We start from the raw sequence: 25,496 nt of genomic DNA on the forward strand, positions 1-25,496 counted from the left end.
CCAAAGAGCCTGTGGGCTCCAGTGCTGGGTAGTCTCAGGCCAAACAACCAGCAAGGTGGGAACACAGCCCCACCCATTGGCAGACAAGCAGATTAAAGTTTTACTGAGCTCCACCTACCCAGTCCAACCCACCATCAGTTCCTCCCATCAGGAAGCACCCAGGAGCCTCCTAGATAACTTCCTCCACAAGAAGGCAGACAGCAGTATCAAGCAGTATCAGCAGTGTTTCGTCTTGTGAAACTGAAAACCATAGCCACAGAAAGATATAGAAAGTGAAAAGGCAGAAGACTTTGTACCAGATGAAGGGACAAGATGAAACCTCAGAAAAACAACTAAATGAAGAGGAGATAGACACCCTTCCAGAAAAAGAATTCAGAATAATGATGGTGAAGATGATCTAGGACTTTGAAAAAAGACTGGATGCAAAGATCGAAAAGTTGCAAGAAAAGTTTACCAAAGACCTAGAAGAATTAAAGAGCAAACAAACAGAGATATGCAACACAATAACTGAAATGAAAAATACACTAGAAGGAACCAATAGCAGATTAAGTGAGGCAGAAGGGCGAATAAGTGACCTGGAAGACAGATTGGTGAAAATCACTGATGTGGAACAGAATAAAGAAAAAAGAATGAAAAGAACTGAAGACAGCCGAAGAGACCTCTGGGACAATGTTAAATGCACCAACATTCGCATTATAGGGGTCCCAGAAGGAGAAGAGAGAGAGAAAGGACCTGAGAAAATATTGGAAGAGATTATAGTCAAAAACTTCCCTAACACGGGAAAGGAAATAGCTACCCAAGTCCAGGAAGTGCAGAGAGTCCCAGGCAGGATAAACCCAAGGAGAAACACACCAAGACACATGGTAGTCAAAGTGACAAAAATTAAAGACAGAGAAAAGTTATTAAAAGCAACAAGGGAAAAACGACAAATAACATACAAGGGAACTCCCATAAGGTTAACAGTTGATTTCTCAGCAGAAACTCTGCAAGCTGGAAGGGAGTGGCAAAATATATTTAAAGTGATGAAAGGGAAGAACCTACAGCCAGGAGTACTCTACCCAGCAAGGATCTCATTCAGATTCGATGGAGAAATCAAAAGCTTTACAGACAAGCAACAGCTAAGAGAATTCAGCACCACCAAATCAGCCCTACAACAAATGCTAAAGGAACTTCTCCAAGTGGGAAACATAAGAGAAGAAAAGGACCTACAGAAACAAAAACAAAACAATTAAGAAAATGGTAATAGGAACATACATATCGATAATGACCTTGAATGTAGATGGACTAAATGCACAACCAAAAGACACAGACTGGCAGAATGGATACAAAAACAAGACCCATATACATGCTGTCTACAAGAGACCCACTTCAGACCTAGGGACACACACAGACTGACAGTGAGGGGATGGAAAAAGATATTCCATGCAATAGGAAATCAAAAGAAAGCTGGAGTAGTGATACTCATATCAGGTAAAATAGACTTTAGAATAAAAAATGTTACAAGAGACAAGAAAGGACATTACATAAAGATCAAGGGATCAATCCAAGAAGCAGAGATAACAATTATAAATATATATGCACCCAATATAGGAGCACCTCAATACATAAGGCAAATGCTAACAACTATGAAAGAGGAAATTGACAGTAACACAATAATAGTGGGGGACTTTAACACCCCACTTACACCAATGGACAGATCATCCACACAGAAAATTAATAAGGAAACACAAGCTTTAAATGACACAATAAACCAGCTTGATTTAATAGATATTTATAGGACATTACATCCAAAAACAGCAGATTACCCGTTCTTCTCAACTGCACATGGAACATTCTCCAGGACAGATCACATTTTGGGTCATAAATCAAGCATTGGTAAATTCAAGAAAAGTGAAATCATATCAAGCATCTTTTCCAACAACAACGCTATGAGATTAGAAATCAATTACAGGAAAAAAAAATGTAAAAAACACAAACACATGGAGGCTAAACAATATGCTACTAAATAACCAAGAGATCACTGAAGAAATCAAAGAGGAAATCAAAAAATACCTAGAGACAAGTGACAATGAAAGCACAATCCTCCAAAACCTATGGGATGCAGCAAAGGCAGTTCTAAGAGGGAAGTTTATTGCAATACAATCCTACCTTGAGAAACAAGAAAAATCCCAAATAAACAATCTAACCTTACACCTAAAGAAACTAGAGAAAGAAGAGCAAACAAAACCCAAAGTCAGTAGACGGAGAGAAATCATAAAGATCAGAGCAGAAATAAATGAAATAGAGACAAAGAAAACAACAGCAAAAATCAATAAAACTAAAAGCTGGTTCTCTGAGAAGATAAATAAAATTGATAAACCTCTAGCAAGACTCATCAAGAAAAAGAGGGAGAGGACTCACATCAATAAAATTAGAAAGGAAACAGGAGAAGTTACAAAAGACACTGCAGAAATAAAAAGCACCATAAGAGACTACTACAAGCAACTATATGCCAATAAAATGGACAACCTGGAGGAAATGGACAGAATCTTAGAAAGGTATAACCATCCAAGACTGAATCAGGAAGACATAGAAAATATGAACAGACCAATCACAAGTATAGAAATTGAGACTGTGATTAAAAATCTCCCAACAAACAAAAGTCCAGGACCAGATGGATTCACAGGTGAATTTTATCAAACATTTATAGATGAGCTAACACCCATCCTTCTTAAACTCTTCCAAAACATTGCAGAGAAAGGAATACTCCCAAACTCATTTTATGAGGCCACCATCACCCTGATACGAAAACCAGACAAAGATACTACAAAAAAAGAAAATTACAGACCAATATCACTGATGAATTTAGATGCAAAAATCCTCAACAAAATACTAGCAAACAGAATCCAACAGTACATGCAAAGGATCCCACAACATGATCAAGTGGGGTTTATGCCTGGAATGCAAGGATTCTTCAATATACGCAAACCAATCAATGTGATACACCATATTAATAAACTGAAGGATAAAAACCACATGATCATCTCAATAGATGCAGAAAAAGCTTTTGACAAAATTCAACACCCATTTATGATAAAAACTCTCCAGAAGATGGGCATAGATAAAAACCTACCTCAACATAATAAAGGCCATATATGACAAACCCACAGCAAACGTCATTTTCAATGGTGAAAAACTGAAAGCATTCCCTCTAAGATCCAGAACAAGACAAGGATGTCCACTCTCACCACTACTATTCAACATAGTTTTGGAAATCCTTGCCACAGCAATCAGAGAAGGAAAAGAACTAAAAGGAATCCAAATTGGAAAAGAAGAAGTAAAACTGTCACTGTTCGCAGATGACATGATACTATATATAGAAAATCCTAAAGATGCCACCAGAAAACTACTTGAGCTAATCAATGAATTTGGTAAAGTTGCAGGACACAAAATTAACACACAGAAATCTCTTGCATCTCTACACACTAACAATGAAAGATCAGAAAGTGAAATTAAGGAAACAATTCCATTCACCATTGCAACAAAAAGAACAAAATACCCAGGAATAAACCTAACCAAGGAGGTAAAAGACCTGTACTCAGAAAACTATAAGACACTAATGAAAGAAATCAAAGACGACACAAACAGATGGAGGCAGATACCATGTTCCTGGATTGGAAGAATCAACATTGTGAAAATGACTATACTACCAAAAGCAATTTACAGATGCAATGCAATCCCTATCAAATTACCAATGGCATTTTTCACAGAACTGGAACAAGAAATCTTACAATTTGTATGGAAACACAAAAGACCCTGAACAGCCAAAGCAATCTTGAGAAGGAAAGACAGAGTTGGTGGAATCAGGCTTCCTGACTTTAGGCTATACTACAAGGCTACAGTGATCAAGACAGTATGGTACTGGCACAAAAACAGAAATATAGATCAATAGAACAGGATAGAAAGCCCAGAGATAAACTATAGTCAGCTAATCTATGACAAAGGAGGCAAGGATATACAATGGAGAAAAGGCAGCCTCTTCAAAAAGTGGTGCTGGGAAAAATGGACAGCTACATGTAAAAGAATGAAATTAGAACACTTCCTAACACCATGCACAAAAATAAACTCAAAATGGACTGAAGACTTAAATGTAAGGCCAGACACTATAAAAATCCTAGAGGAAAACAAAGGAAGAACACTCTTTGACGTAAATAACAGCAAGATCTTTTTTGATCCATCCCCTAGAGTAATGGAAATAAAAACAAAAATAAATAAGTGGGACCTAATGAAACTTCAAAGCTTCTGCACAGCAAAGGAAACTATAAGCAAGACAAAAAGACAACCCTCAGAATGGGAGAAAATATTTGCGAACGAATCAACAGACAAAGGATTAATCTCCAAAATATATAAACAGTTCATCCAGCTCAATATCAAAAAAACAAGCAACCCAATCAAAAAATGGGCAGAAGACCTAGATAGGCATTTTTCCCAAGAAGAAATATGGATGGCCAAGAGGCACATGAAAAGCTGCTCAACATCACTAATTATTAGAGAAATGCAAGTCAGAGCCACAATGAGGTATCACCTCACACGGGTGAGAATGGGCATCATCAGAAAATCTACAAACAATAAATGCTGGACAGAGTGGGGAGAAAAGGGAACCTACTTACACTGTTGATGGGAATGTAAATTGATACAGTCACTATGGAGAACAGTATGGAGGTTCCTTGCAAAACTAAAAATAGAGTTACCATATGGCCCAGCAATTCCACTACTGGGCATATACCCAGAGAACATCATAATTCAAAAAGACACATGCATTCCAGTGTTCACTGCAGCACTATTTACAATAGCCAGGACATGGAAGCAACCTAAATGTCCATCAACAGATGAATGGATAAAAAAGATGTGGTACATATATACAATGGAATATTACTCAGCTATAAAAATGAATGAAACTGGGACATTTGTAGAGACATGGATGGACCTAGAGACTGTCATACAGAGTGAAGTGAGTCAGAAAGAGAAAAATATTATATATTAACATATATATGTGGAATATAGAAAAATATACAAATCAACCGGTTTGCAAGGCAGAAATAGAGACCCAGATGTAGAGAACAAACATATGGACACCAAGTGGGGAAAGCAGGGAGGGTTTGGGGGGAATGAATTGGGAGATTGGGATATCAAATTGTACACTCTAAATATACGCAGTTTATTGTATGTTAAAAAAAAAAAAGAGAGAGAAATGTATTTTCTTGACCATGAAGGAGAGAAATTAACTCAAGCAAGCCTCTAAATGGATGCTCCTTAATCATCTTTACTCCATAGTAAATCAGTTTTGTGATTCTGTCAAAAAAAAAAAAAAAAAAAAAAAAAGCTAAGTAGCCATCTTAAGATGGGAGATATACAATAGCAAAATAAACCAAAATAAAGCAAAAGGAAGGGAATGGTAAAGAGCGGAAATTAAAACAATGAAGAACAAGCACACTTTAAAGAAAATGGCATATGCCCAAATAATTAAGACAGTCTGGTATTGGCACAGGCTAGGGAGCGCAGAGACAGACACATACATATTTGGACTTGTTGTATGACCAATGGAGCATTGCAGATCAGTGGGGATTCAGTAAATGGTGTGAGGAGAAATTATTTGCAAGATAGTAGAATCCAGAGTTCACAAAGAATCTCTGTGTATCAATAAACAAAAAGATAAACAACTCTGTAGAAAAATAGGCAAAAAATACGAATAAAAGCTATACAAAAAGGGAGAAATAACTAACAAACATGAGAAGATACTCAACCTTATTAGGAATCCAGAAGACGCAAATTAAAATTATAATGATAGGCCATTAAGTACCCACCTGATGGCGAAAAATGTCTCAAATCAGACAAGTATGGATAAGGTTGAGAAGAGGGGGAACTCTCGTCTATTGTTAGACCATTACTAGATACTATCTTTCTAATTTGACCGAAGAGAGCACATTATCTTACCACAGAGCAAGGTGTGAAGGGAGAGCCCACAGGGAAGATGAGTTGTTTTTTTTTAATATTTTTTAAAATAAATTTATTTATTTATTTTATTGGCTGTGTTGGGTCTTTTTTGCTGTGCGTGGGCTTTCTTTTTAGTTGTGGTGAGTGGGGGCTACTCTTCGTTGTGGTGCGCGGGCTCCTCATTGCTGTGGCTTCTCTTGTTGCAGAACACAGACTCTAGGCACATGGGCTTCAGTAGTTGCAGCATATGGGCTCAATAGTTGTGGCTCACAGGCTCTAAAGTGCAGGCTCAATAGTTGTGGTGCACGGGCTTAGTTGCTCTGCAGCATGTGGGATCTTCCTGGAGCAGGGATCGAACCCGTGTCCCCTGCATTGGCAGGCGGATTCTCAACCACTGAGCCACCTAGGAAGCCTGGGAAGATGAGTTTTGATGTAGGTATAGAGTTAAATGAGGCCTAGGGTACTGGGGGCTCTTAACAGTGGTACAACCAGGAGGATGGGGGTGGAGTGGCAGGCACTGGACATTCCTGGATATCACAAGGGCACAGGGTACCTGTGGAGGGGGTAAGGGAGGCACTCATTGGGAGGAAGAGGCACCAGAATTGAGTGGAGAAGTGATAGAAAGGCAAAGGAGTCAAACTTTGCTTGTTTATAATTATGTCCCTTACCAGCTCCACTAACAGTGCTAAGTCCAATGTAGCTACAGAGATTTCTGTTATCTGCGTCTGCATGCTCCTGCCTGCTGTGACAAAGGAAATTTGGAGTAAACCTCCTTTGATCAATTTGTAGTACTGGCTCCATGGAGTTGTCATGAAGATGAAATGAGTTTAAAAAAATTTTAAAAAACCAAGTATAGGCAGTGGCACATAGTCAGCACTAGATGATGGTGGTGGTGGTGGTGGTGGTGATGGTGATGGAGGAGGAAGAGGGCAATTTGCTTCACTTTTCTATCTCAGGGTCTTCATCTATAAAATGGGAAAAACAATAGCATCTACCTCTAGGGTTGGTGTGAAGCTGAAAAGAGAGTATTTGTACTGTATAGACTGAGCTTGCACCTAGCAAATACTCCAAAAATGGTAGCTTAGCTACTCTCAATGCTTTTGTATACTATCCATGGTTTCAAGGCCATGTGAAATGAGTCCTTAAATGGGTCTTGAACAGAGGACTTAATGCCAAAGGGCGATTCCAACTCCATCAAAAAAGCTTTTAAGGGAATAGTCGCTTGGTTCTTTTCATTTACAAATTTTAGGCTCAAATGAATGACTTTGGTGAGGAAAAACCTTTGGCTTTTGGAAAGGTCAAATTGTATGGTTTTTGAAAGTGGCTGTTCTCCTTTTCTGAAGGAAATTGTTAAGCTGGGGCCGAGATGCGTTTCATTATTCCAACAAGAAATCAAGCAGGGAGGTTTGCTTTTTCAAAATTTGATTGTCAAGGAGGCCACAGTGGGGAGAGATCTGGGCTGTGGATTTGTCCACTTCCCTAGGGTGGGTGGAGGTTGAACTACCCAGAAGTTGGAAGGGCTTTCAGGCATTTCCTAGGCTTTACAAACGAGACACTACCATCGCCTTTATTGCAAAAAGTTAATCACAAGAACTGATGAAGCCTCATCCACACATAGCCTAACTGTCCTTCTTGGTACCAGGGTACATGGTTTTCTAGATGTAGCTCAAATTTTATATTATTGTCCAAAGGTGGGCTGCCATACCCAAACCTGGGGACATTTAATCACAATGACAGCCTTTCCTTAGTGTTCTAATGTATTCCTGGAACTTCTCTACACTTAGATCCCACCAACTTCAAAGCCATGCAATAAATGATTATAGTAAAGAAATAGTTTGAGTAACTAACTCTTTTAGATGAACTCTAAGACATGTTTGCTTCATCCAAATTCTAGACATTTGGAGAGTTGTAGCAGTAAATAAGAATCTATATTCATATTTATTTTGTTATTGTCAGAGAAGACATATTCACAGACGGCTTACTGGAACTTAACTCTTCCTTGAAGAGACTTTTAACTGTTTTATTATGCCTTGCATTCTAATTTATATACTGGTTTCTTCTGCCCAACTCCTCTATAAACTTTATGCATCAGCCCTAATGCTTTGAATAATATTTTATACATCATAGGTGCTTGATGAGTTGTCAGAATAACCTAGTAGAGTGAATATATTTTTGCTCTATATGATTCAGAAAGTAGGGCCATAGCTTCAGTGCCTCTCCTTCAGTGCCTGTCCTAAATGGCTGACACTACTGCAAAAAGATGCACTCTGCTCTAGTTGAGAATGGGGCTCTGATGACCACAGTGCAAGTCTGGGAGCCTACAGTATCCTCCAGGTAGTGAGGCAGGCCATCAAAGGTTGAAGGCAGATGTCTGACTCATCTCTGCTAACAGGCTGAGTTAAGCTCAGGTTAGTTTAATTCAAATTAGTGCAAAAATTAGAAGGACAATAAATGCTGGAGAAGATGTGGAGAAAAGGGAACCCTCCTGCACTGCTGGTGGGAATGTAAGTTGGTACAGCCACTATGGAAAACGTTTGGAGATTCCTTAAAAAACTAAAAATGAACTACCATATGACCCAGCAATCCCACTACTGGGCATATACCCAGAGAAAACCAGAATCCAAAAAGAAACATGTACCGTAATGTTCACTGCAGCACTATTTCCAATAGCCAGGACATGGAAGCAACCTAAATGCCCATCAACAGATGAATGGATAAAGAAGATGTGGCACATATATACAATGGAATATTACTCAGCCATAAAAAGGAATGAAACTGAGTTATTTGTAATGAGGTGGATAGACCTAGAGACTGTCATACAAAGTGAAATAAGCCAGAGAGAGAAGAATAAATACGGTATGCTAACTCATATATATGGAATCTAAAAAAATGGTAGTGATGAACCTAGTGACAGGGCAAGAATGAAGATGCAGATGTAGAGAACGGACTTGAGGACATGGGGTTGGGAGGGTCGAAGGGGAAGCTGGGACGAAGTGAGAGAGTAGCATTGACATATATACACTACCAAATGTAAAACAGATAGCTAGTAGGAAGTTGCTGCATAACATAGGGAGATCAACTCGATGATGGGTGATGCCTTAGAGGGCCAGGACAGGGCGGGTAAGAGGGAGGCGCGAGAGGGAGGGGATATGGGGATATATGTATAAATACAGCTGATCACTTTGGTGTACCTCAAAAACTGGCACAAGAGTGTAAAGCAATTATATTCCAATAAAGAGCTTAAAAAAATAATAAGGAACCTGAAGAAAAAGATTTTATCATTATCTTGATGCGCTCATGTGATAGGAGAGATATGTATGTAAACAAATAATTAAAATATAACATCAGTGCCTACAATGATATACCTACAGAATGCCATGGGGGATTAGAGGAGGGAAACAACTTTTCTGGAGCAAAGAATTGAGAGGGAGGAAAGGAGATCAGAGAAGGCTTCAAAGAGGAGATAATATTTGAGATAAGCCTTGAAGGAGATGCAGGAAGGAATGCAAGAATTTTTAATATTAGAAAATTGATTTATGTAATTTACCATATTAAAGAATTAAAGGAGGAAAGCCATGGGATCATCTCCTCAAGATGCAGAAATGGCTTAGACAAAATTTGACAAATACATTTTTTAAATTGCTTAAAAATCCATCAACAAAAGAACAAATACTCTGTGATACCCTCCCACAATGGAAAGCTCATACATCAATGAAAATTAATAAACTATAGCTACACACATCAATATGACTGTCAAAAATGAAATATTAATTGAAAAAAGTCAGCCAGGGAGACTACGATTCTATGCATGCAAAGCTCAAAACCAGACAAAACTAAATAATACAGTTTTTAGGGATACAAATTTAGGTGGTAAAATTCTAAGACAAGCAAAAGGATTGTAAACACAAAACTTTTTCAGCATAGTGGTCACCTCTGGGAAAGGTGAGAGGACAGCACAATCACAGGGGCTTTCCAAGGCACTGAAATATTCTACTTCCTAACCTGGGTTGTAGGCACACAGGCATTTGACTTCTTATTTTGCAGACTGGGCAGATGTGTTTCTACATCTGTACATATGACACAGTTCTCAATTAAAACATATAAGAGAAATAAGCAGAAACTCACTAAGTGGAGAAGGAGCTCCAGGTCAGTCCTGGAATATAGCATGTTCTTGGTAACTATTCATTGAATGAATGAATGGATGGACAAGGCCACTGTAAGCAGAAGTAGCATCTACAAAGCATGGCGGCATGAGAGGGCATGGGGGCTTCAGGAGATTGTACATAGTTTCTATGATCACAGAGGTGGGCGTGGCTCATATTATAAAGAGTTTCATAGGTCATAAAAGGGTCTGCACTCTATCCTATAGCCAACAAGAAGCCATTGACAGATTTAAAGAAGGGGGTGACATCAGAACTGCATTTTAAAAGCACATTCTGGCAGCTCTGTGGAAGGCAGATGAAACTAAAACCTTCTCTGCCTTCACCAAAAAGAATCCTCAGAAGGAAACAGCAGGTATGGCATGTGCCCGTTGAGCCTTCCCTGGGCTTTGCTCAGGAAACTACATAAAAATCCTCTCAATACAAACAATAATTGCAATTACTCTTCAGGTCGGATTTCATGCTCAGGGATGCAAGGTTCATGGGAGACATAAGATAAGTGGCTCAAGGGAAAGAGCTCACACAGTACTTTTCGGACAGATGTATTTAATGCTCAGTAAAACTGGCATGTTGAGGCACAGAACTAGGAAATGCATGCTTATAAACTGGGGGCCCTGACACAACTTGCTTTCATCCAAATCTAGAAACCCCCAACGTCTTTACTGATTTCGCTGGTAGGGAGTAGAACAAGAAAGAATGGTAAGGAAAAACAAAAATAGCAATTGTGGTTGTTGCCCCAAAGGAATATGGTAAAGTTTCTTAAAATCTACTATTCTTCAAAGCAGTAACAAATGTACCATAACCATCTCTATTTCTTGATTCTCTCTTTATTATATCAAAATAAAATCCAGCTCTGTTTTAGTTAAAAAATTAATAGGTACATTAGACAATTTGGTACAACTTAACTGCTCCATGAATATACCTACTTGAAAATTGTTACACATGAAATGAATTATCACCTCATTTGCATGGACAAAAAAATCTATTAATGCTCAATTGAGGCTGAACCAGTTGTGAAACAGGTGAGAATTTATGGTTGGATACTCTGATTGAAGCTCTATTAATGTTCAAGACAGTTTTTAAATGAATTAAGCCCCAACTCATTTTTATGCTCCATCCCGTCTAATGTCTAATTGTGCCTAAATCGAGCCATCCTTGAGTAATCACAGAGCCCTGTGTGTACCCAAGGGCATCTTGGATTCTCTGTGCATTGGCCCTGAACTAACCTAAAGCCCTCCCCCTTTGGCTGTTTTCTTCTGGTAGCAACATGACTTGTGATCTGATGATTAGTTATCATTAAAGAGAACAATTAGCTGTGGATTCGGAGTCTTGCGTTTGGCCCAGTAGTTTATCATGATTTGTGTCAGGCAATGTCTACATCATTCTAGCAAATGACAGAACAGCTGCAAATGGCTCAGGCGTTTAAGGATGGACTGGGGGAAACTTTGGAAAACAGATGAGTGAGAACGGAGAAAGAGTGGGAGTAGATGAGGAGACCTTTGGAATCACCACCTGTGCCCAGACAGCCTTTACTACAGTATTTCTGACTCCCTCGGCCTTACTTGGGTCCCTCTTCCCACAGTGGAGGTTAAGCACTGGTGTTTCACATATTACCCGATGTGGGACTTGGCCACTCATGCCCCTATCTCCCCTACGCTGTAAACTGTCCAAGAGTGGAGATCATCTACGTTTCTCTGTTATATTTCCAGTGTCTTGAGTGTTGTAGAGGTCCAGTAAGTATTTTTTGATTAATAGTGAATGAATGAATAAATGAATACAAGAACTTACAGATATTCTGCTATGTATTTCTCAGATTATTTCCTGTATATGTTTGGTAGCCTCCACCACACTTGTAACAAAATCAAGCACTTAAACTCTTCACTCAGCTGGGTCCTTTGGGCCAGAATTCACCTTGCTGATCAGAACAGCACTGTGCTCCATGAACAATGGAGTTAAACTTTATGAATCTCTTGGGATCTACAGTGTAAGGTGAAATTTGTATCAAGGTCAGCCTTCAAAATCTCTTTGGAAGAAAAGCCCGTCTCTCATGAAAGCTAACACAGTCAGGTTTTGCTTCAGGGTTGGAACACATCTCTGGCTGAGCACCAGAAGGACATGGCTTGTATTCAATGGCCTTATTATACGAAACAATGATATCTTTAAATATCTGAGTGGCAGTGGTCAGTGGGCCAGATAGATACAACTGGGGGTCCAGCATCCTCTGCTGACCCCCAACCTGTGCTCACTCTCAGGCCTGGTGGCCTTGCTGAGAGAGGTGACAGGTGGAGTCATTCACTTCCTAAGGAATCTGCTCACTCTCTCTTTGTGTAGAGTAGTTAGGGCTGGGTTTTCTTAAATTAAATATCTGTATCTGGCAGCAACACTATACATCAGGCACACAAACTTTTGTTAAAAAGGAAAGAAGCTTCCATTTTAACAAAAGGTAATCATAACCCACTTGGCGATGTATACTTTTAAAATCAAGAAGCAGATAAAAAGATATGATAGTTCCAGATCAGTCTGGGTTGAGTGTTGAAATGTACAATAAGTCCCCTGCGTACGAACAAGTTCCATTCCAAAAGCGCATTTGTAAGTCCAATTTGTTCGTATGTCCAACAGAGTTAGTTTAGGTACCCAGCTAACACAATCGGCTATATGGTGCTGTACTGTAATAGGTTTATAATACTTTTCACACAAACAATATGTAAAAAAACAAACAAAAAAATAAACATTTTTAATCTTACAGTACAGTACCTTAAAAAGTACAGTAGTACAGCCCAACAGCTGGCAGACAGGGGCCGGTATCGAGTGAACAGGCAAGAAGAGTTACTGAGTGGAGGAGGGAGAGGAGGTGGGAGGCGGTGGAGCTGAAGGATGGTCAGCAACAGGAGACGGAGGGCGAGCTGCAATCTCACTCGTGCCTGACGCTGATGGCACAGGGTCTGGTTCCTTGCTGGATTCAGTTCTATCTATCCTCTTGAAAAAACAATCCAGTGATGTCTGGGTAGTAGCTCTTTTTTCTCATCACAGATGACACCGTAGCACTGGCTTGCATTCTGAATGGCTGCTGCAGCCTTCGTGTACCATTCTACGTTCGGATTCTATGCCTCAAAAACTGACAGTGCCTCCTCAAACAAAGAAAATCCCCTTGCCATTTCCTGCACCATGAATCTCTTCGGCTCTTCAGTTACTTCTTCTTCGTCTTGTCTCTCTTCGTCCTTTCTCTGGGCACTTTGAAAGTTCGCAACTTGAAGGTTCATATGTAGGGGAGTTACTTATTAAAACAGTCATATTTTTTGCCTCTGAAGCACGTTTCTTTAAAGGCTATCACAGACATTGTCTCAGTGGTGCCTACCACGTTTCTGAGATAGAGAAGGATGGTTATCCTGATTCAGCTGGTGGAGAATGAAAAGCTCAGGAAGCACGTCTGAGTGTTCGGAGGTGAGCAGTGGGCCTGGCACAACGACCCCAGTCTCCCTGGTCTCAGCTCAGTGTCACCTCCTGGGCCTGTGTTACAATCCATCTCTTCTGGAAACCACAGACACATTTAACTTCACATACTTCTATCGGAGCCCAGTCTGAAGAAACTTGATAAATTCCAGTTGATAGACTGACGATCTCATCTGCCGATTGTGGAAATGCCCAAAGCTTCTGTTATTAGCTGAGTGTTGGAGGAAGCTCATCACCTCACGCCCTGCCAGCCCTGCCATCATCCTCACCTCTTGCCTCTCCCTTCCTTACCTTTCTTGTGCTCAGCAGAAATTCAAGACCCAGACTGGGTGATGACCTCTCCTTTTCTGACAGGAATCTATTCACTCAGGAATGCCCCAACACACCTACAGAAGTTGCCACCAAGGGGGAAGAGGGCTGGAAACTGTCTTATCTGGAGGCTGTGCCCATATGCAGTCTCTAGTGCGGGAGATGGTCATACTTCTCATGCTGGAAACTGAGCAGGAGGGCTGTCTGGGGGTCCTGTACCCTAAGAGAGCATCAGAGCATCCTGCAGTTTTTCCCATTAATGGGGTTCATCAAATGGCTACACGAACTTTCAGCCTCTTACATAAGAAAGATTACAGAAATTAAGAAAGAGAAGAAGACTTGTGAAATAGCTGAGATTTGCTGAGATTGTCTGCTGATGGTGCCCAGAATACGGGATTGGGACTGTTGGGCTCCTCTGACTCAGTCCTGCCAAGTGGCTTAGGTTCTGGTAGGGAGATTCCTTTCCTGTCCTTGTCTTTCTTATTTCACTTTCTTCACTGCCACAAGTATCTGGCAGTCAGTCCAGCTTTGCTGTCACAGAAAAGGTGAGGCCAGGAGATGACCCTGAATGAACAGCTGGACACAGCTGGTCCCACAGCTGGGACTCACACTTCCACTTACAACCTACTACACACATTGAAGCTTTGCAGGTACATTAGCTCCATTGTCTGGCCTCATTCGTTATTTCAACAGATATTGCTTGAGCACCACAGCATTGCGGACACTGTGTCAGGAAGTGGAAATATACCGGGATGCAGGGGAGTAGCCATGTAGACATGGACAAGTCACTTACTTCTCTTGTCACAGTTTCTCCACCTGTAACAGGAGTGTGACCATAGCCGTACCTATGCCATCAGGCTGTCAGCAGAATGAAACACCCGGGAAGCGTTTAGAGGAGCTCCTGGTGCACGGTAAGGAATCAACGACCATGAGCTGCCGTCATTACGCTCACACTGTGGAACACCCCTCACTCAGAGCTCACGCACGCACACGCTAACCACCTGGGCTGGAGCTAGAAACACAGAAAACAAGTATTGGAAATGATTTCCTCCTTCTCTCTAAGACGCAGAAAGTCCACAAATTAGGAATCTCTAACCCCTCGGAAAGAACAGGAACAAAGTTCCCACTCTTCTTTCTGCTCTTTTATTTACTTCTTCCCACAGGAAGAGAAAGGCCTGACTGGTGAGGCTGGTATATATGGCCATGGGCACATACAGCCCAATGCTGACTGTCTATCTGTCTATCCCTCTGCAGGTCACACACATCCCTCCACTTGAGCCACAGGGATGTCCGGGTAAAGGACTGTTCTGCTGACCCAATTCTGCCCACTCCTGAGTCCTGGGGTCGATGCTTATGGGGGGACAGGAGGAGCCTCCTTCCACTCTGCTAGGATTCAGCAGATGGAGAATTTTAATTCCCAACCACTCTCGCATCTATTTGCCAACCGGTTCAGAATCTGGAGAGAAGGATTAGTACTCTCAGAAATTGAACACAAAGGAAGAAAACCTCTTGAAAAGCCAAAAGGGAAATGAAGAAGCCTCCTGATTTCTGCTTGGTTCTCAAACCATAAGCTCATTATCTAAGAGGGACTAGCCATGGTGAACAAAGAGAAATACATGCCCGGGCTTTGCTGCCAAGGATCACGATTGAGTGGGGGCCTAACAATCTGCTCCCAATTCAGTGAGGCTCTGTGAGGGGGCAGAAGGGGTCCTCCTGAGAACAAAAAAGGGTGATGCGCACAGTTTATATGTCAAACCAGTGGTGGAAGGACTAATGCTTGAAGCCAGGGCTTGTGATCCCAACCAGTTCCCAGACAGCCTCATTTCTCCCTGAGTGACCCGCAAGGTTCTGTGATAAACCTGGCAGAGTTCATTTACTGGTAGCTGATGCCCCAACTCTTAAGAATTTTCAGTCTCTGAAAATTTTCATAATTAAATGTGAAGATACCACTGGCCACGGAAGCAAATGGAAGTAGGAGGGAAGAATGAAAGGAAATAGATGCGAAAATTTCATACAAAAGAGACTTACGTCCCAGTGATTTTCTGAACTCACTTTCTCTGCATCCTAACAGTCATTAAAATGTATAAAAATGGATATTTTTGAAGCAGCAACGCTAAGAATTATCATTGCTGCAGTTGCTTGGCAACCTGAGGCTTTGGTTATTTTATTTCTAAACAGGGAATGCTATAAACTGGTATCTGGAGTTTGTGCAAATAGTTCTAAATTGATGTTCTCCATGTAAATCAGGAGGAGATAATACAGCATTAATGTACATTTAAAGGTTGCTAAATATGCATGTGTGTGCGTCTCATATCACACACACACACACACACACACACACACGATTCTTACGCAGAGCTTCTCTCTATTACATGCTACCTTAAGTAAGTCTGGAGAATTGATATTCCTCTGCATCTTTCCTGGAAAATATCTATTTAATTTCATTTTGTAAATAATATGTATTTGAGTCGCGAAGAACAAACCTTTCATCTCCTATGTGAGTCAGGGGAACTGAGTATTGGAGCTCATACCAGTCATGAGCTCCTTTCTCTAGCTTCCCAGACACTGAGTGGGTTTCCAGTTCTGAGAAAGCAGAGACAAACCCAATATCTAAATGGCTACTGGGGGAAAATACTTCTCAAAGCAAGGCAGAGGAATGTCTGCATTCTTCAGAGATGCAAGTCCTACACAGGCCTTATGAAATCTTAGGTTTCCTGTCAGGGGTCCTGCCTGCAGGTTCCAGCATGGATGAGAAGAGGTGTTAGCATTTTGAAAAAGTTGTCTCTATTTATAAAATATCATTTCTCCACAAGCCACCAACTGAATTTGAGTCTCTAGTGATGCTTTCTGGTTTGAATGAAATGCTGCGCTTTGATGCTACTTTTTTCTTAAACGTGACCTTGGTTCCTGACTCCTCACTAGGGCCTTTGGAGGAAAAATGCTTCCGTTCCAGACCCTGATGATGGGCATCCTTATTACTTTTGTAGAATAACCGCTTCTAAAGTGGCCCCCTGCAGTGGTGTTTGCAGACTGAAGCTCGTGACAACTGACTGCCTCAGGCTCTACCTGCTTCTCCAGAGAGAAGGAGGGCACACACAGAAGTCAGCTGCCTCAGCCCCAGAGCATGTCAGTGACCGATGGCAACACATAAGGATTCGGTCTTGGTCTGAACCATAGACCAAACCCATAAAAGAGAGGCATCGAGCACCAGTTCTGCCATTAGATTCTTCATGCAGAGACATGCTTCAAGCTGACTTGGGAAGAACATCTCAGATAGACACAACCCGAGAGCGTCACAGAATGACTTTCCATGACCTCTTTATAACATATCTGTTGTTTAGAAACAGAGGACAGCATCTTGTTGACAAATAATCAAATAGACCATTTGACCTATTAAAGTAATTATTTCTCCAAATGGAGTAACAGTTATAAATGAAGGAAAAATGTTTCAGGCTTAAAGTATCAGTGTGTGAAGGATATGCTTCCCCTTACCAGACATCTAAAAGGGACCAAAAATTCTATTTCAAGAGAACTGGGTGGTCATTAGAATTTCCAAGTCTCTGGAAAGACTGTAGTCCTGCAGATCAGTGGGACATAAAAGCACTTTAGCCAAAGCTAAGTGCACACTGAGAGATCCTTGTGGTGGCCCTCTGAGGGCCAATTCTAGTGGTGTGTGTCTGCAACACTGGTTTTGGGCATGGGAATTCATTTACACACTTCTGCCTATTTGTTCTCATCTACTGAAGGGGAAGGCTCCTACCACCTTGGTGCCCAAGAAGTGGTGAGGAATAGCAAACTGCTGAGCGATGGAAGGAAACTGGCAAATGCACTGACAAAATGCTTAGGACTATGACAGCTTTGCTGAGACAAGAGGTTCCCCAAAGTTAGGGAGTTTTGTGCAGTGTCAGTAAAGAACTGACTAGGGAGTTGGAGCCCTTGGTGGTCTCCCTGCCGTCCTTGAATGCTTGTCTTAATGGTGTAACCATTTGGGAATGATTTATGGCACTTGGATTGGCCAGCAAGACTGTGCTATGTCATGGCTGAGGCTGGGAACCTGTTCTGCGCTTGTATCTGTCATCTATAAAGCAATATCATTTGCAAAGTCAAAACCATTCAGGGCACACCTAGGGAGCCCGTGGGAATGCCTGGGATGGGTAATGAATCCAAGCTTGCTTTCGGGCTTGCTCACGTGACAGAGAGTCTGGCATGAAGATGAAGAGAAACGAGGACAGGCTATATCCCCTCTGTGCACATTCCAGTTAATTTCCCAGAAGCAAACACAAATGATGCAGGTTCCAAGCACAGTGTCCAGGGTGACAAATGAAGTGAGGTGTTTTTTTTTTGGAGAGGTGGGGGAGGGTAACAAATGTGGAGATTGGTTTTCCGTTTTTTTTCCTGCAAGTGAACAGGAATAAGAGGAAACTACAAGGGCAGAAAACCTCCCCTGTCTTAGGAATCTACTGCAAAGACAAGGTTTGACATGGGAAAGGTGTTTAGTATGCTAACAAAATGCCGTGTGATGTGGCTTTGGAGTGCTGGCTGAATTGATAAAAGAAATCTGGGCTACCCTGCTGTGCTGAAGACCTCATGCTGTGCAGAGCAAAGGCAGCTAATATATTACAGAGCTTGATGAGGTTGGGGGAGTGGATTGGCAAGGAACTGCCAAGGTCTCTGAGGCTGTGAAAAGTGATGCGGTTTGATCCTGACAGCAGCTGGCTAGGTGAATTGAGTAAATCTTTGCCTTATCTTCCTGTACCTCAAAAGAGGATAGTTTCTAGTTGATTAATCACTTTGCAAATGTATTTGCAGAACCAAATACTGAATGTATGCTGTGGCTGAGAATCTGAAACAATATTACAGCAAGGGTCTTTGAAAGCTTACACACAACCATGAGCATTAAGGACTGAGGGCTGATAGAACTAGCTGTACAAGTGCACTGCCAGCAAATGTTCTGGGGAGGACAGAGCTGGCCGGATGACCAGGCCACCATGTTTCCTGGCATCAAGCAGTGGGCAGCTCTGCAGATCCCCAGAAGGATCCTGATGGTGGGCACACCTCTATGCCTGTGTCTTACATAGACACCACATTTATGTTAAATCTGTGCCTGCTTCAGACGTAGAAACACTTTAATCATCACTGCCTCGGAGCCAGAAGGGAAGGAAGGGAACTGAAGCAGACAGATGTCTGCAGAGAACAGTGAGTGGAGTTTTCATACTTTGTCAGCCCTCCCACGGAGACAGGTAGCTGGTCGTTGTAGCTAGCTGATGTTAGAAATGTTTAAGTTAACAAGAGACCTTGAACTACTAATAAAAACAATTCGTAATGTTTCCCTTTATGTTTATAATAAACCCAACTTGAACCAAAAGCAAGCTACTTTATCTAAAGTAAAAGTAATTTCATATGCTTGCATTTATCCATCCCTCCCATCAATTCAACAAATATTTATTGAAATCATAAAAGCATGTCACTCTATAGAAACAGTGTGAGAGATACATAAGTAAAATATGTAATCAGTGACCTCTTAAGGTAGTATTTTGAATTTTGTCTACATCGTGATCTATTAAGTTATCACATTAATGGACATGTGTCCCTTTTTATGGACAGGGAAACCAACAAGGACCGATAACTTTCCTTTCTAAGATCTCCCACCTTGACAGTACCTCTCCAGATCTTTCCTTTTTCCCTCCCTCTATTCTTCCTTCATTCATTCATTCCTCCCTCCCTTCCTCCTTCCCTCCCCTCTTCTCTTTCTCTCTTTCCTTGTAATCACAAGTTGACTTTATTCAACTGCAGAAATGATACTGAATGAAACTTCATAAACCTTCTACTTGAATTTTTTCTCATAGAAAAGAATCCTCACAAGGGGTGGAAAAGCCATTTCTGGGTTTATCCTAGGGTTCCAAATTTCAAGAATTGAGACAGACAAGATTATAATCTCTATTTAAGCTCCTAAAGTAGTCTAGCAATGGGCTTCCTGGTGGAGAATAAAATCAAAGTGTTGGCATCAACTTAGGGCAGAGGGGAAGAACTCAAGGATTCGGCCTGAATCTCAGTTATTGTAGAATGAACTGCATGATTTACCTTTTCTTTCCTACTCAACAGTAATTTATATTTTGTAGGCTCCTACAGATTAAAAAAAATGATTCCACGTACAGTATATTTGCTTAATCCTCATGGCAACTCTGTAAGGTAGGTGTTATTTCCATTTAAATAGGTGGGGATAGGCTCAACCACATTATCATTATTGGTTATTGACTACAGTGTTACACATTTTACAAAAAAAACCTTCATACAGACATCATTCTGAGCCTTTTATCCTTGTGATGTAGATAAGATATATATCTATAACCCTCAGTTTATGAGATGTGAAGTTTCCAATAGCTAGTGGAAGGTGCAGCAGGACATTGGCAGGGCATGAAAAAACAGGAGAATACCCATTATTCCATCACCACATTGTCCAATGGCAAAGCTGAGTTGAGGTGATGGTGGTGAGGGGTGGCTCCAGGGCTGGGTCATTCATGGGCACAGATGATATGGCAAGTCTTTGATTATTCCACACACAGGAGAAGTTCTCATTTCATCTTCTTGGAGCAGTAACAGAAAAAGGAAAAGGATCTTGGAAGTGAAGTAAACATTTGTGTGGGATGGTGAGTGGTAATTCCGCAAACTTTTTAAGTTATCCTAAATAGGATTTCCAGATAAAATACAGGATGCTCTTATAGCTCACGCAATATTGGGTGCATGCTTATACTAAAAAATATTTGTTGTTTATCTGAAATTCAAATTTAACTGGGTATCCCATATTTTTATTGGTTAAATATGGCAGCCCTACTTCTAAGGGAAGGGTAATTCAATCTCATGCCTCCCCCTCACCCCGCTTGCTCTCATCATTATAAAGCATCTGTACAATGGTGACAATAATCCACCAATGACAATTGTGATTGGAGACCTCAGCTGGGATAACTTCCTATTATTTCCAACTTGAGGAGCCTACTGTTAGAATTGAGGTAAATTTAAGTATTTCCATAGCTTTTGAATTTGGAAGATCATGTATTAAACAATTGCTAGTGAATGCTGGTTTCTGGCACTGAACTAACAGTGTGGTCCATACTGTGCCTCTGTTGTACAACTCTCTCCAGACGTCACTGGACTGAGAATCCCACACGCAGCCCTGGCACCATGCTTACCTCATCGCATTCCTTGAACAGAAGAGTCACTTACTTGTATGGGATGTGTTTGCTGCCATTGACGAGAGCCAGGATGACATTGCCTAGAGCGGACAGTGAGAGGCACAGCCCTGAGCCTCCTTCCCGATTTTTGCTAAGAGCTTTCACGCAGCTGCCAAGATCAATGAGGTGCAGGCGGCTGCGGCCTCCAGACACTGCCACAGGAGAGAAGACAAGAGAAGAAAGAAGTAGTTAAGTTCTGACGAACACTCATCTGTCCTTCATGTAGCTCCTTGGGAAATCTGATGGGGAAAAAAGAGGAAGTAAAAGGTTGACGTTCATGGCCTAGTAGGAAACCCCAACAAAATCATGCAGGGGTAACAAAGAGCATGGTCCTCTTAAATTCTGTCCACTACACATCACTGATCTTCTAAAAGCTACTGACATTCCTCCTATAAATAACTAAATAATTCATGTAGGTGAATTAGGTGAGATTTCACAGAGAAGGTAAATGTCGAATGAAAGGAGGATGAGCTTTGTACCTACATGTCTTTTGCGTAGCAGAATTATGAAACTGATCATATTAAAACACGAATAGCCCACAAGTGATTATCTGCTTTGGCTGATTGTCATAGACACCGTGACCTAAAGCTCAGCTGGGAATCAGGTTGATAACTCAAATTAAAATCAGGAAGAAGTAACAACCAGGTGCAGAGACAGGGAAGGCCTAAGTATTTTCTGAGTATTTGCCAAGTGCCAGGTGCTGCACACACATCAGTCTCATTCGGTTCCCCTGGTAAAATCACAAACTTGCTCATGAGAACTTCCACTTCTGGCCTAGATGAAGTAACAGGGGCCAGATTATTCCTTTTACCTGAAACAACCAAAAACTGAACAAAATGTATAAAACAACTGTTTGCAAGACACTAGACATCAAACAGCAAAAGACAGTGATCCCGGAGAAGAGGAAAGTAAGGGAGGTGAGCACAAGCCCTTTCCCAGCTTACTGCATTGAGAGAGTTTTCAGGCCATGGCTCAGAGAGAGGGAACTCAGGTGGAGCCTGGTGGACTCTCTGAACTGAGAAGTTAGAGCTGAGAGTCCGGGGAGACCAAGGTAGCAACTATTTACAGAACAGAGTACTGGAGAGGAGAGAACTCTGGAGATTTGCAGCAGATCTCCTCAAGTATTCAACCTAGAACTGACTGGCACAAACATGTGATGAAACTACCCACGGCTGGGAAACTAACCACCTGAACAGATTAGAGGTAATAGTGAACAGCACTCACACAAGGCCAGGAATGGTGCTTTTTGCCAATAGCCAGAGTAGAAAATCTCAAGATTCACAGGGCATTGGGTAGAGTACCCACAAGGGTCTGGCTTCAGTAATCAGGAACAACTTAGCTCTAGACTGAGAACTGACTGGGTTCCACCTTAACAAATCTTAAAAGTGAGACCAAAAAGGATCAAACTGTTTCCAAACAACTGCATCCCCAAACAAAGCTTAAAAATTTTTTAAAATATAGAAATGTCCAGCACCCAATCAAAAGTAATGAAACAAAAAGAAGCCAGAAAATGACACCTATAATGAAGAGATAATTGAAACAAAACCAGAACTGACATAGATATTAGAATTGACAGAGAAGGATGTTAAAACAGTTATGATGGCATTTCAAATGTTCAAAAAGTTAAATAGGGACATGGAATGTATAAAAAAGATACAAATTGACTCTTTAGAGATAAAAACTACATTGTGTAAGATGAAAAATACACTGCAATGAATGAAAAATTAACAGCAAATTAGACACTGTGGAAGGGAAGATTGGTGAATTTGACTATATAGCAATAAAAATGATCCAAAATGAAGTACAAAGAGAAAGTTTTAAAACAAACAGCCAAAAACTGATAGGAAAAAAGAGCTATAGGACTTCTTCAAGTATCTTAATATGTGTGCAACTGAAGTCCCTTAAGGGAAAGACACAGAGGATGGTACGGATAAAATATTTAAAGAAATAATGGTCAATATTTTCCCAAATTTAATGAAAACTATAAACCCACAGATCCAAGAAGCTCAATGATCCCCAAGCACAAGAAACACAAAGAAAACTACACTAAGGCACATAATAATCAAATGGGTTAAAGCTAGTGATGATGATAATAAATCTTGAAAATAGCCAGAGGGAAAAAATTATGTTATATGTAAAGGAACAGAGATAAGATGACGGCAGATTTCTTGGAAATAATAAAAGTGAGAAGAAAATGGAGCAACATTTTTAAAGTACTGAAAACTGCCAACCTAGAGTTATACACCTAACCAGAATATCATTCTCAGATAAAAAGGAAATAAAGACTTTTTCAGACTTAAGCTGAAAGAATTCATCACAAAAGATACACACAAAAGAATGAAGAGCTTTGGAAATGACAATGATGTGAATGAATATGTGCTATCCTCCTTTTATTTAAATCTCCTTAAAAGCTAATTGGCTGTTTAAGCAAAAATAACAACAATGTAACATGTGGGCTATAACATATGCAAAATTAAAATCTTTGACAACAATAGCACAGAGGTTAGAGGTGGAGAAATGAAAGTACTCTATTGTAAGGTTCTTAGTCTAGACATGAAGGGGTATATAACATCACTAAAAAGTAGACTGTGATAACTTAAAAATGTATACAATAAATCCTAAAGCAATCACTAAATAACAAAGAATCACAACTAAAAAGCCAACAAAGGATATAAAGTGGAATCATTTACAATAGTCAATAAATTCAAAGAAAGCAAATAAAGTAAAAAGGAGAACAAAGAACAGATGGGTTGAGTAGAAAACATACAGAAAAATACTACTTTGGAACACTCCATATGAATAATCCCATTAAATGTAAGTTGTCTGAATACCCTTATTAGAAGGTAGAAATTGTCAGATTTGATAAAAAAGCAAGACTGTACTATATGCTGCCTATGAGAAGTGCACTTCAAATATAAAGAAACAATAGGTTGAAAATGTAAGTATGGAAAAGGCTATACCATGCAAATAGCAGCCATAAGAAAGCTGGGGCGGCTATATCAATATCAAACAAAAGAGACTTAAGACAAAAAAATATTACTAGAGGGGGAAAAAGGGACATTTTATAATGATAAAGGGCACAATTCATCAAGGGGTCACAACAATAAAACTGATTATGCATCTAATAACAGAAGTTCAAATACATGAAATAAAATCTGATAGAATTGCAAGAATAAACAGGCAAGTCCAGAATTATAGCTGGAGATTTCAAATACCCCTTTCTCAATAATTGATATAACAAGTAGACAGAAAACCAGTAAGGATATAGAAGATTTGAACAACTATCAACCAATTCATTCTACTTGACATTTATAGAACACTCAACCCAACAACAGTAGAAAACACATTATCTGGGACTGCACACAAAACATTTACCAAGACAGACCATATTCTGGTACATAAAACAAACATAAATAAATTTTAAAGCATTCACATCATTCAAACTATGTTCTCTGACACACTAGAGTTAAATTAGAAGTCAATCCAGAAAGATATCTCCAAAATCCCTAAATATTTTGAAACTCAACAACACAGCTCCAAATAACTTAGGGTCAAAGAAGAAACCAAAATGGAAATTAGAAAGTGTTTTTAAGTGAATGAAAATGAAAACACAACATATCCGAATTAGTAAGATGCCTTTAAAGAAGTACTTAGGAGGGAATTTATACCATTAAATGCCTATATCAGAAAACAACAGAGGTCTCAAATCAATTACCTCAGCTTCTACTTTAATAAATTAGAAAAAGATGAACAAATTAAAGACTAAATAGCAGAAAGGAAATAATTAATATAAAAGCAGAAATTGATGAAATAGAAAATTTAAAAAAAACAATAGAGAAAATCAATGACACCCCGAGCTGGTTCTTTGAGGTCAATAAAATTGATAAAATCTCTAGCATGACTGATTAGCAAAGAAAGAAGACACAAATTAACAATGTCAAGAACAAAAGAGGTGGCCTCACTACAGTTCCTACAAAGAGGACAATAAAGAAACATTACACCAGTTAATTAGACAACTTGGAAGAATGAACAAATTTCTTGAAAGATATAAAGTACCAAAGCACACTCAAGAAGTAATAGATAATATGAATAGCCCTATATCCATTAAAGAAATAGAATCTATAGTTAACAACCTTTCCACAGGGAAAGTAGTGCATTTAACTGCACTGTTGAATTCTATCAAACATTCAAGGAAGAAATAATATCAATTCTACATAAATCCTTCCTGAAAATTAAATAGGAGAGACTAATTCCCAACTAATCCTATGAGGCCAGGATTACCCTGATACCAAAAACAGACAAAGATATTACAAGAAATAAAAATGAAGACAAATATCCCTCATGAACAATGATGCAAAATTTCTAAACAAAATAT

At 40.0% G+C, this 25,496-nt stretch overlaps 1 protein-coding gene across 1 annotated transcript in view; it reads right to left on the reverse strand.

The window, feature by feature from the left end:
• The window catches only part of KIF26B (kinesin family member 26B), a 475,056-nt gene that overhangs the window by 49,155 nt on the left and 400,405 nt on the right, over nt 1-25,496 (reverse strand). The window contains exon 10 of the mRNA XM_057730021.1: nt 21,114-21,273. Within this exon, the coding sequence (XP_057586004.1) occupies nt 21,114-21,273 (160 nt within the window). The remainder of the gene's footprint in view (nt 1-21,113; nt 21,274-25,496) is intronic.

Source organism: Hippopotamus amphibius, chromosome 3, assembly GCF_030028045.1.
Source record: "Hippopotamus amphibius kiboko isolate mHipAmp2 chromosome 3, mHipAmp2.hap2, whole genome shotgun sequence".
Taxonomy (NCBI): domain Eukaryota; kingdom Metazoa; phylum Chordata; class Mammalia; order Artiodactyla; family Hippopotamidae; genus Hippopotamus; species Hippopotamus amphibius.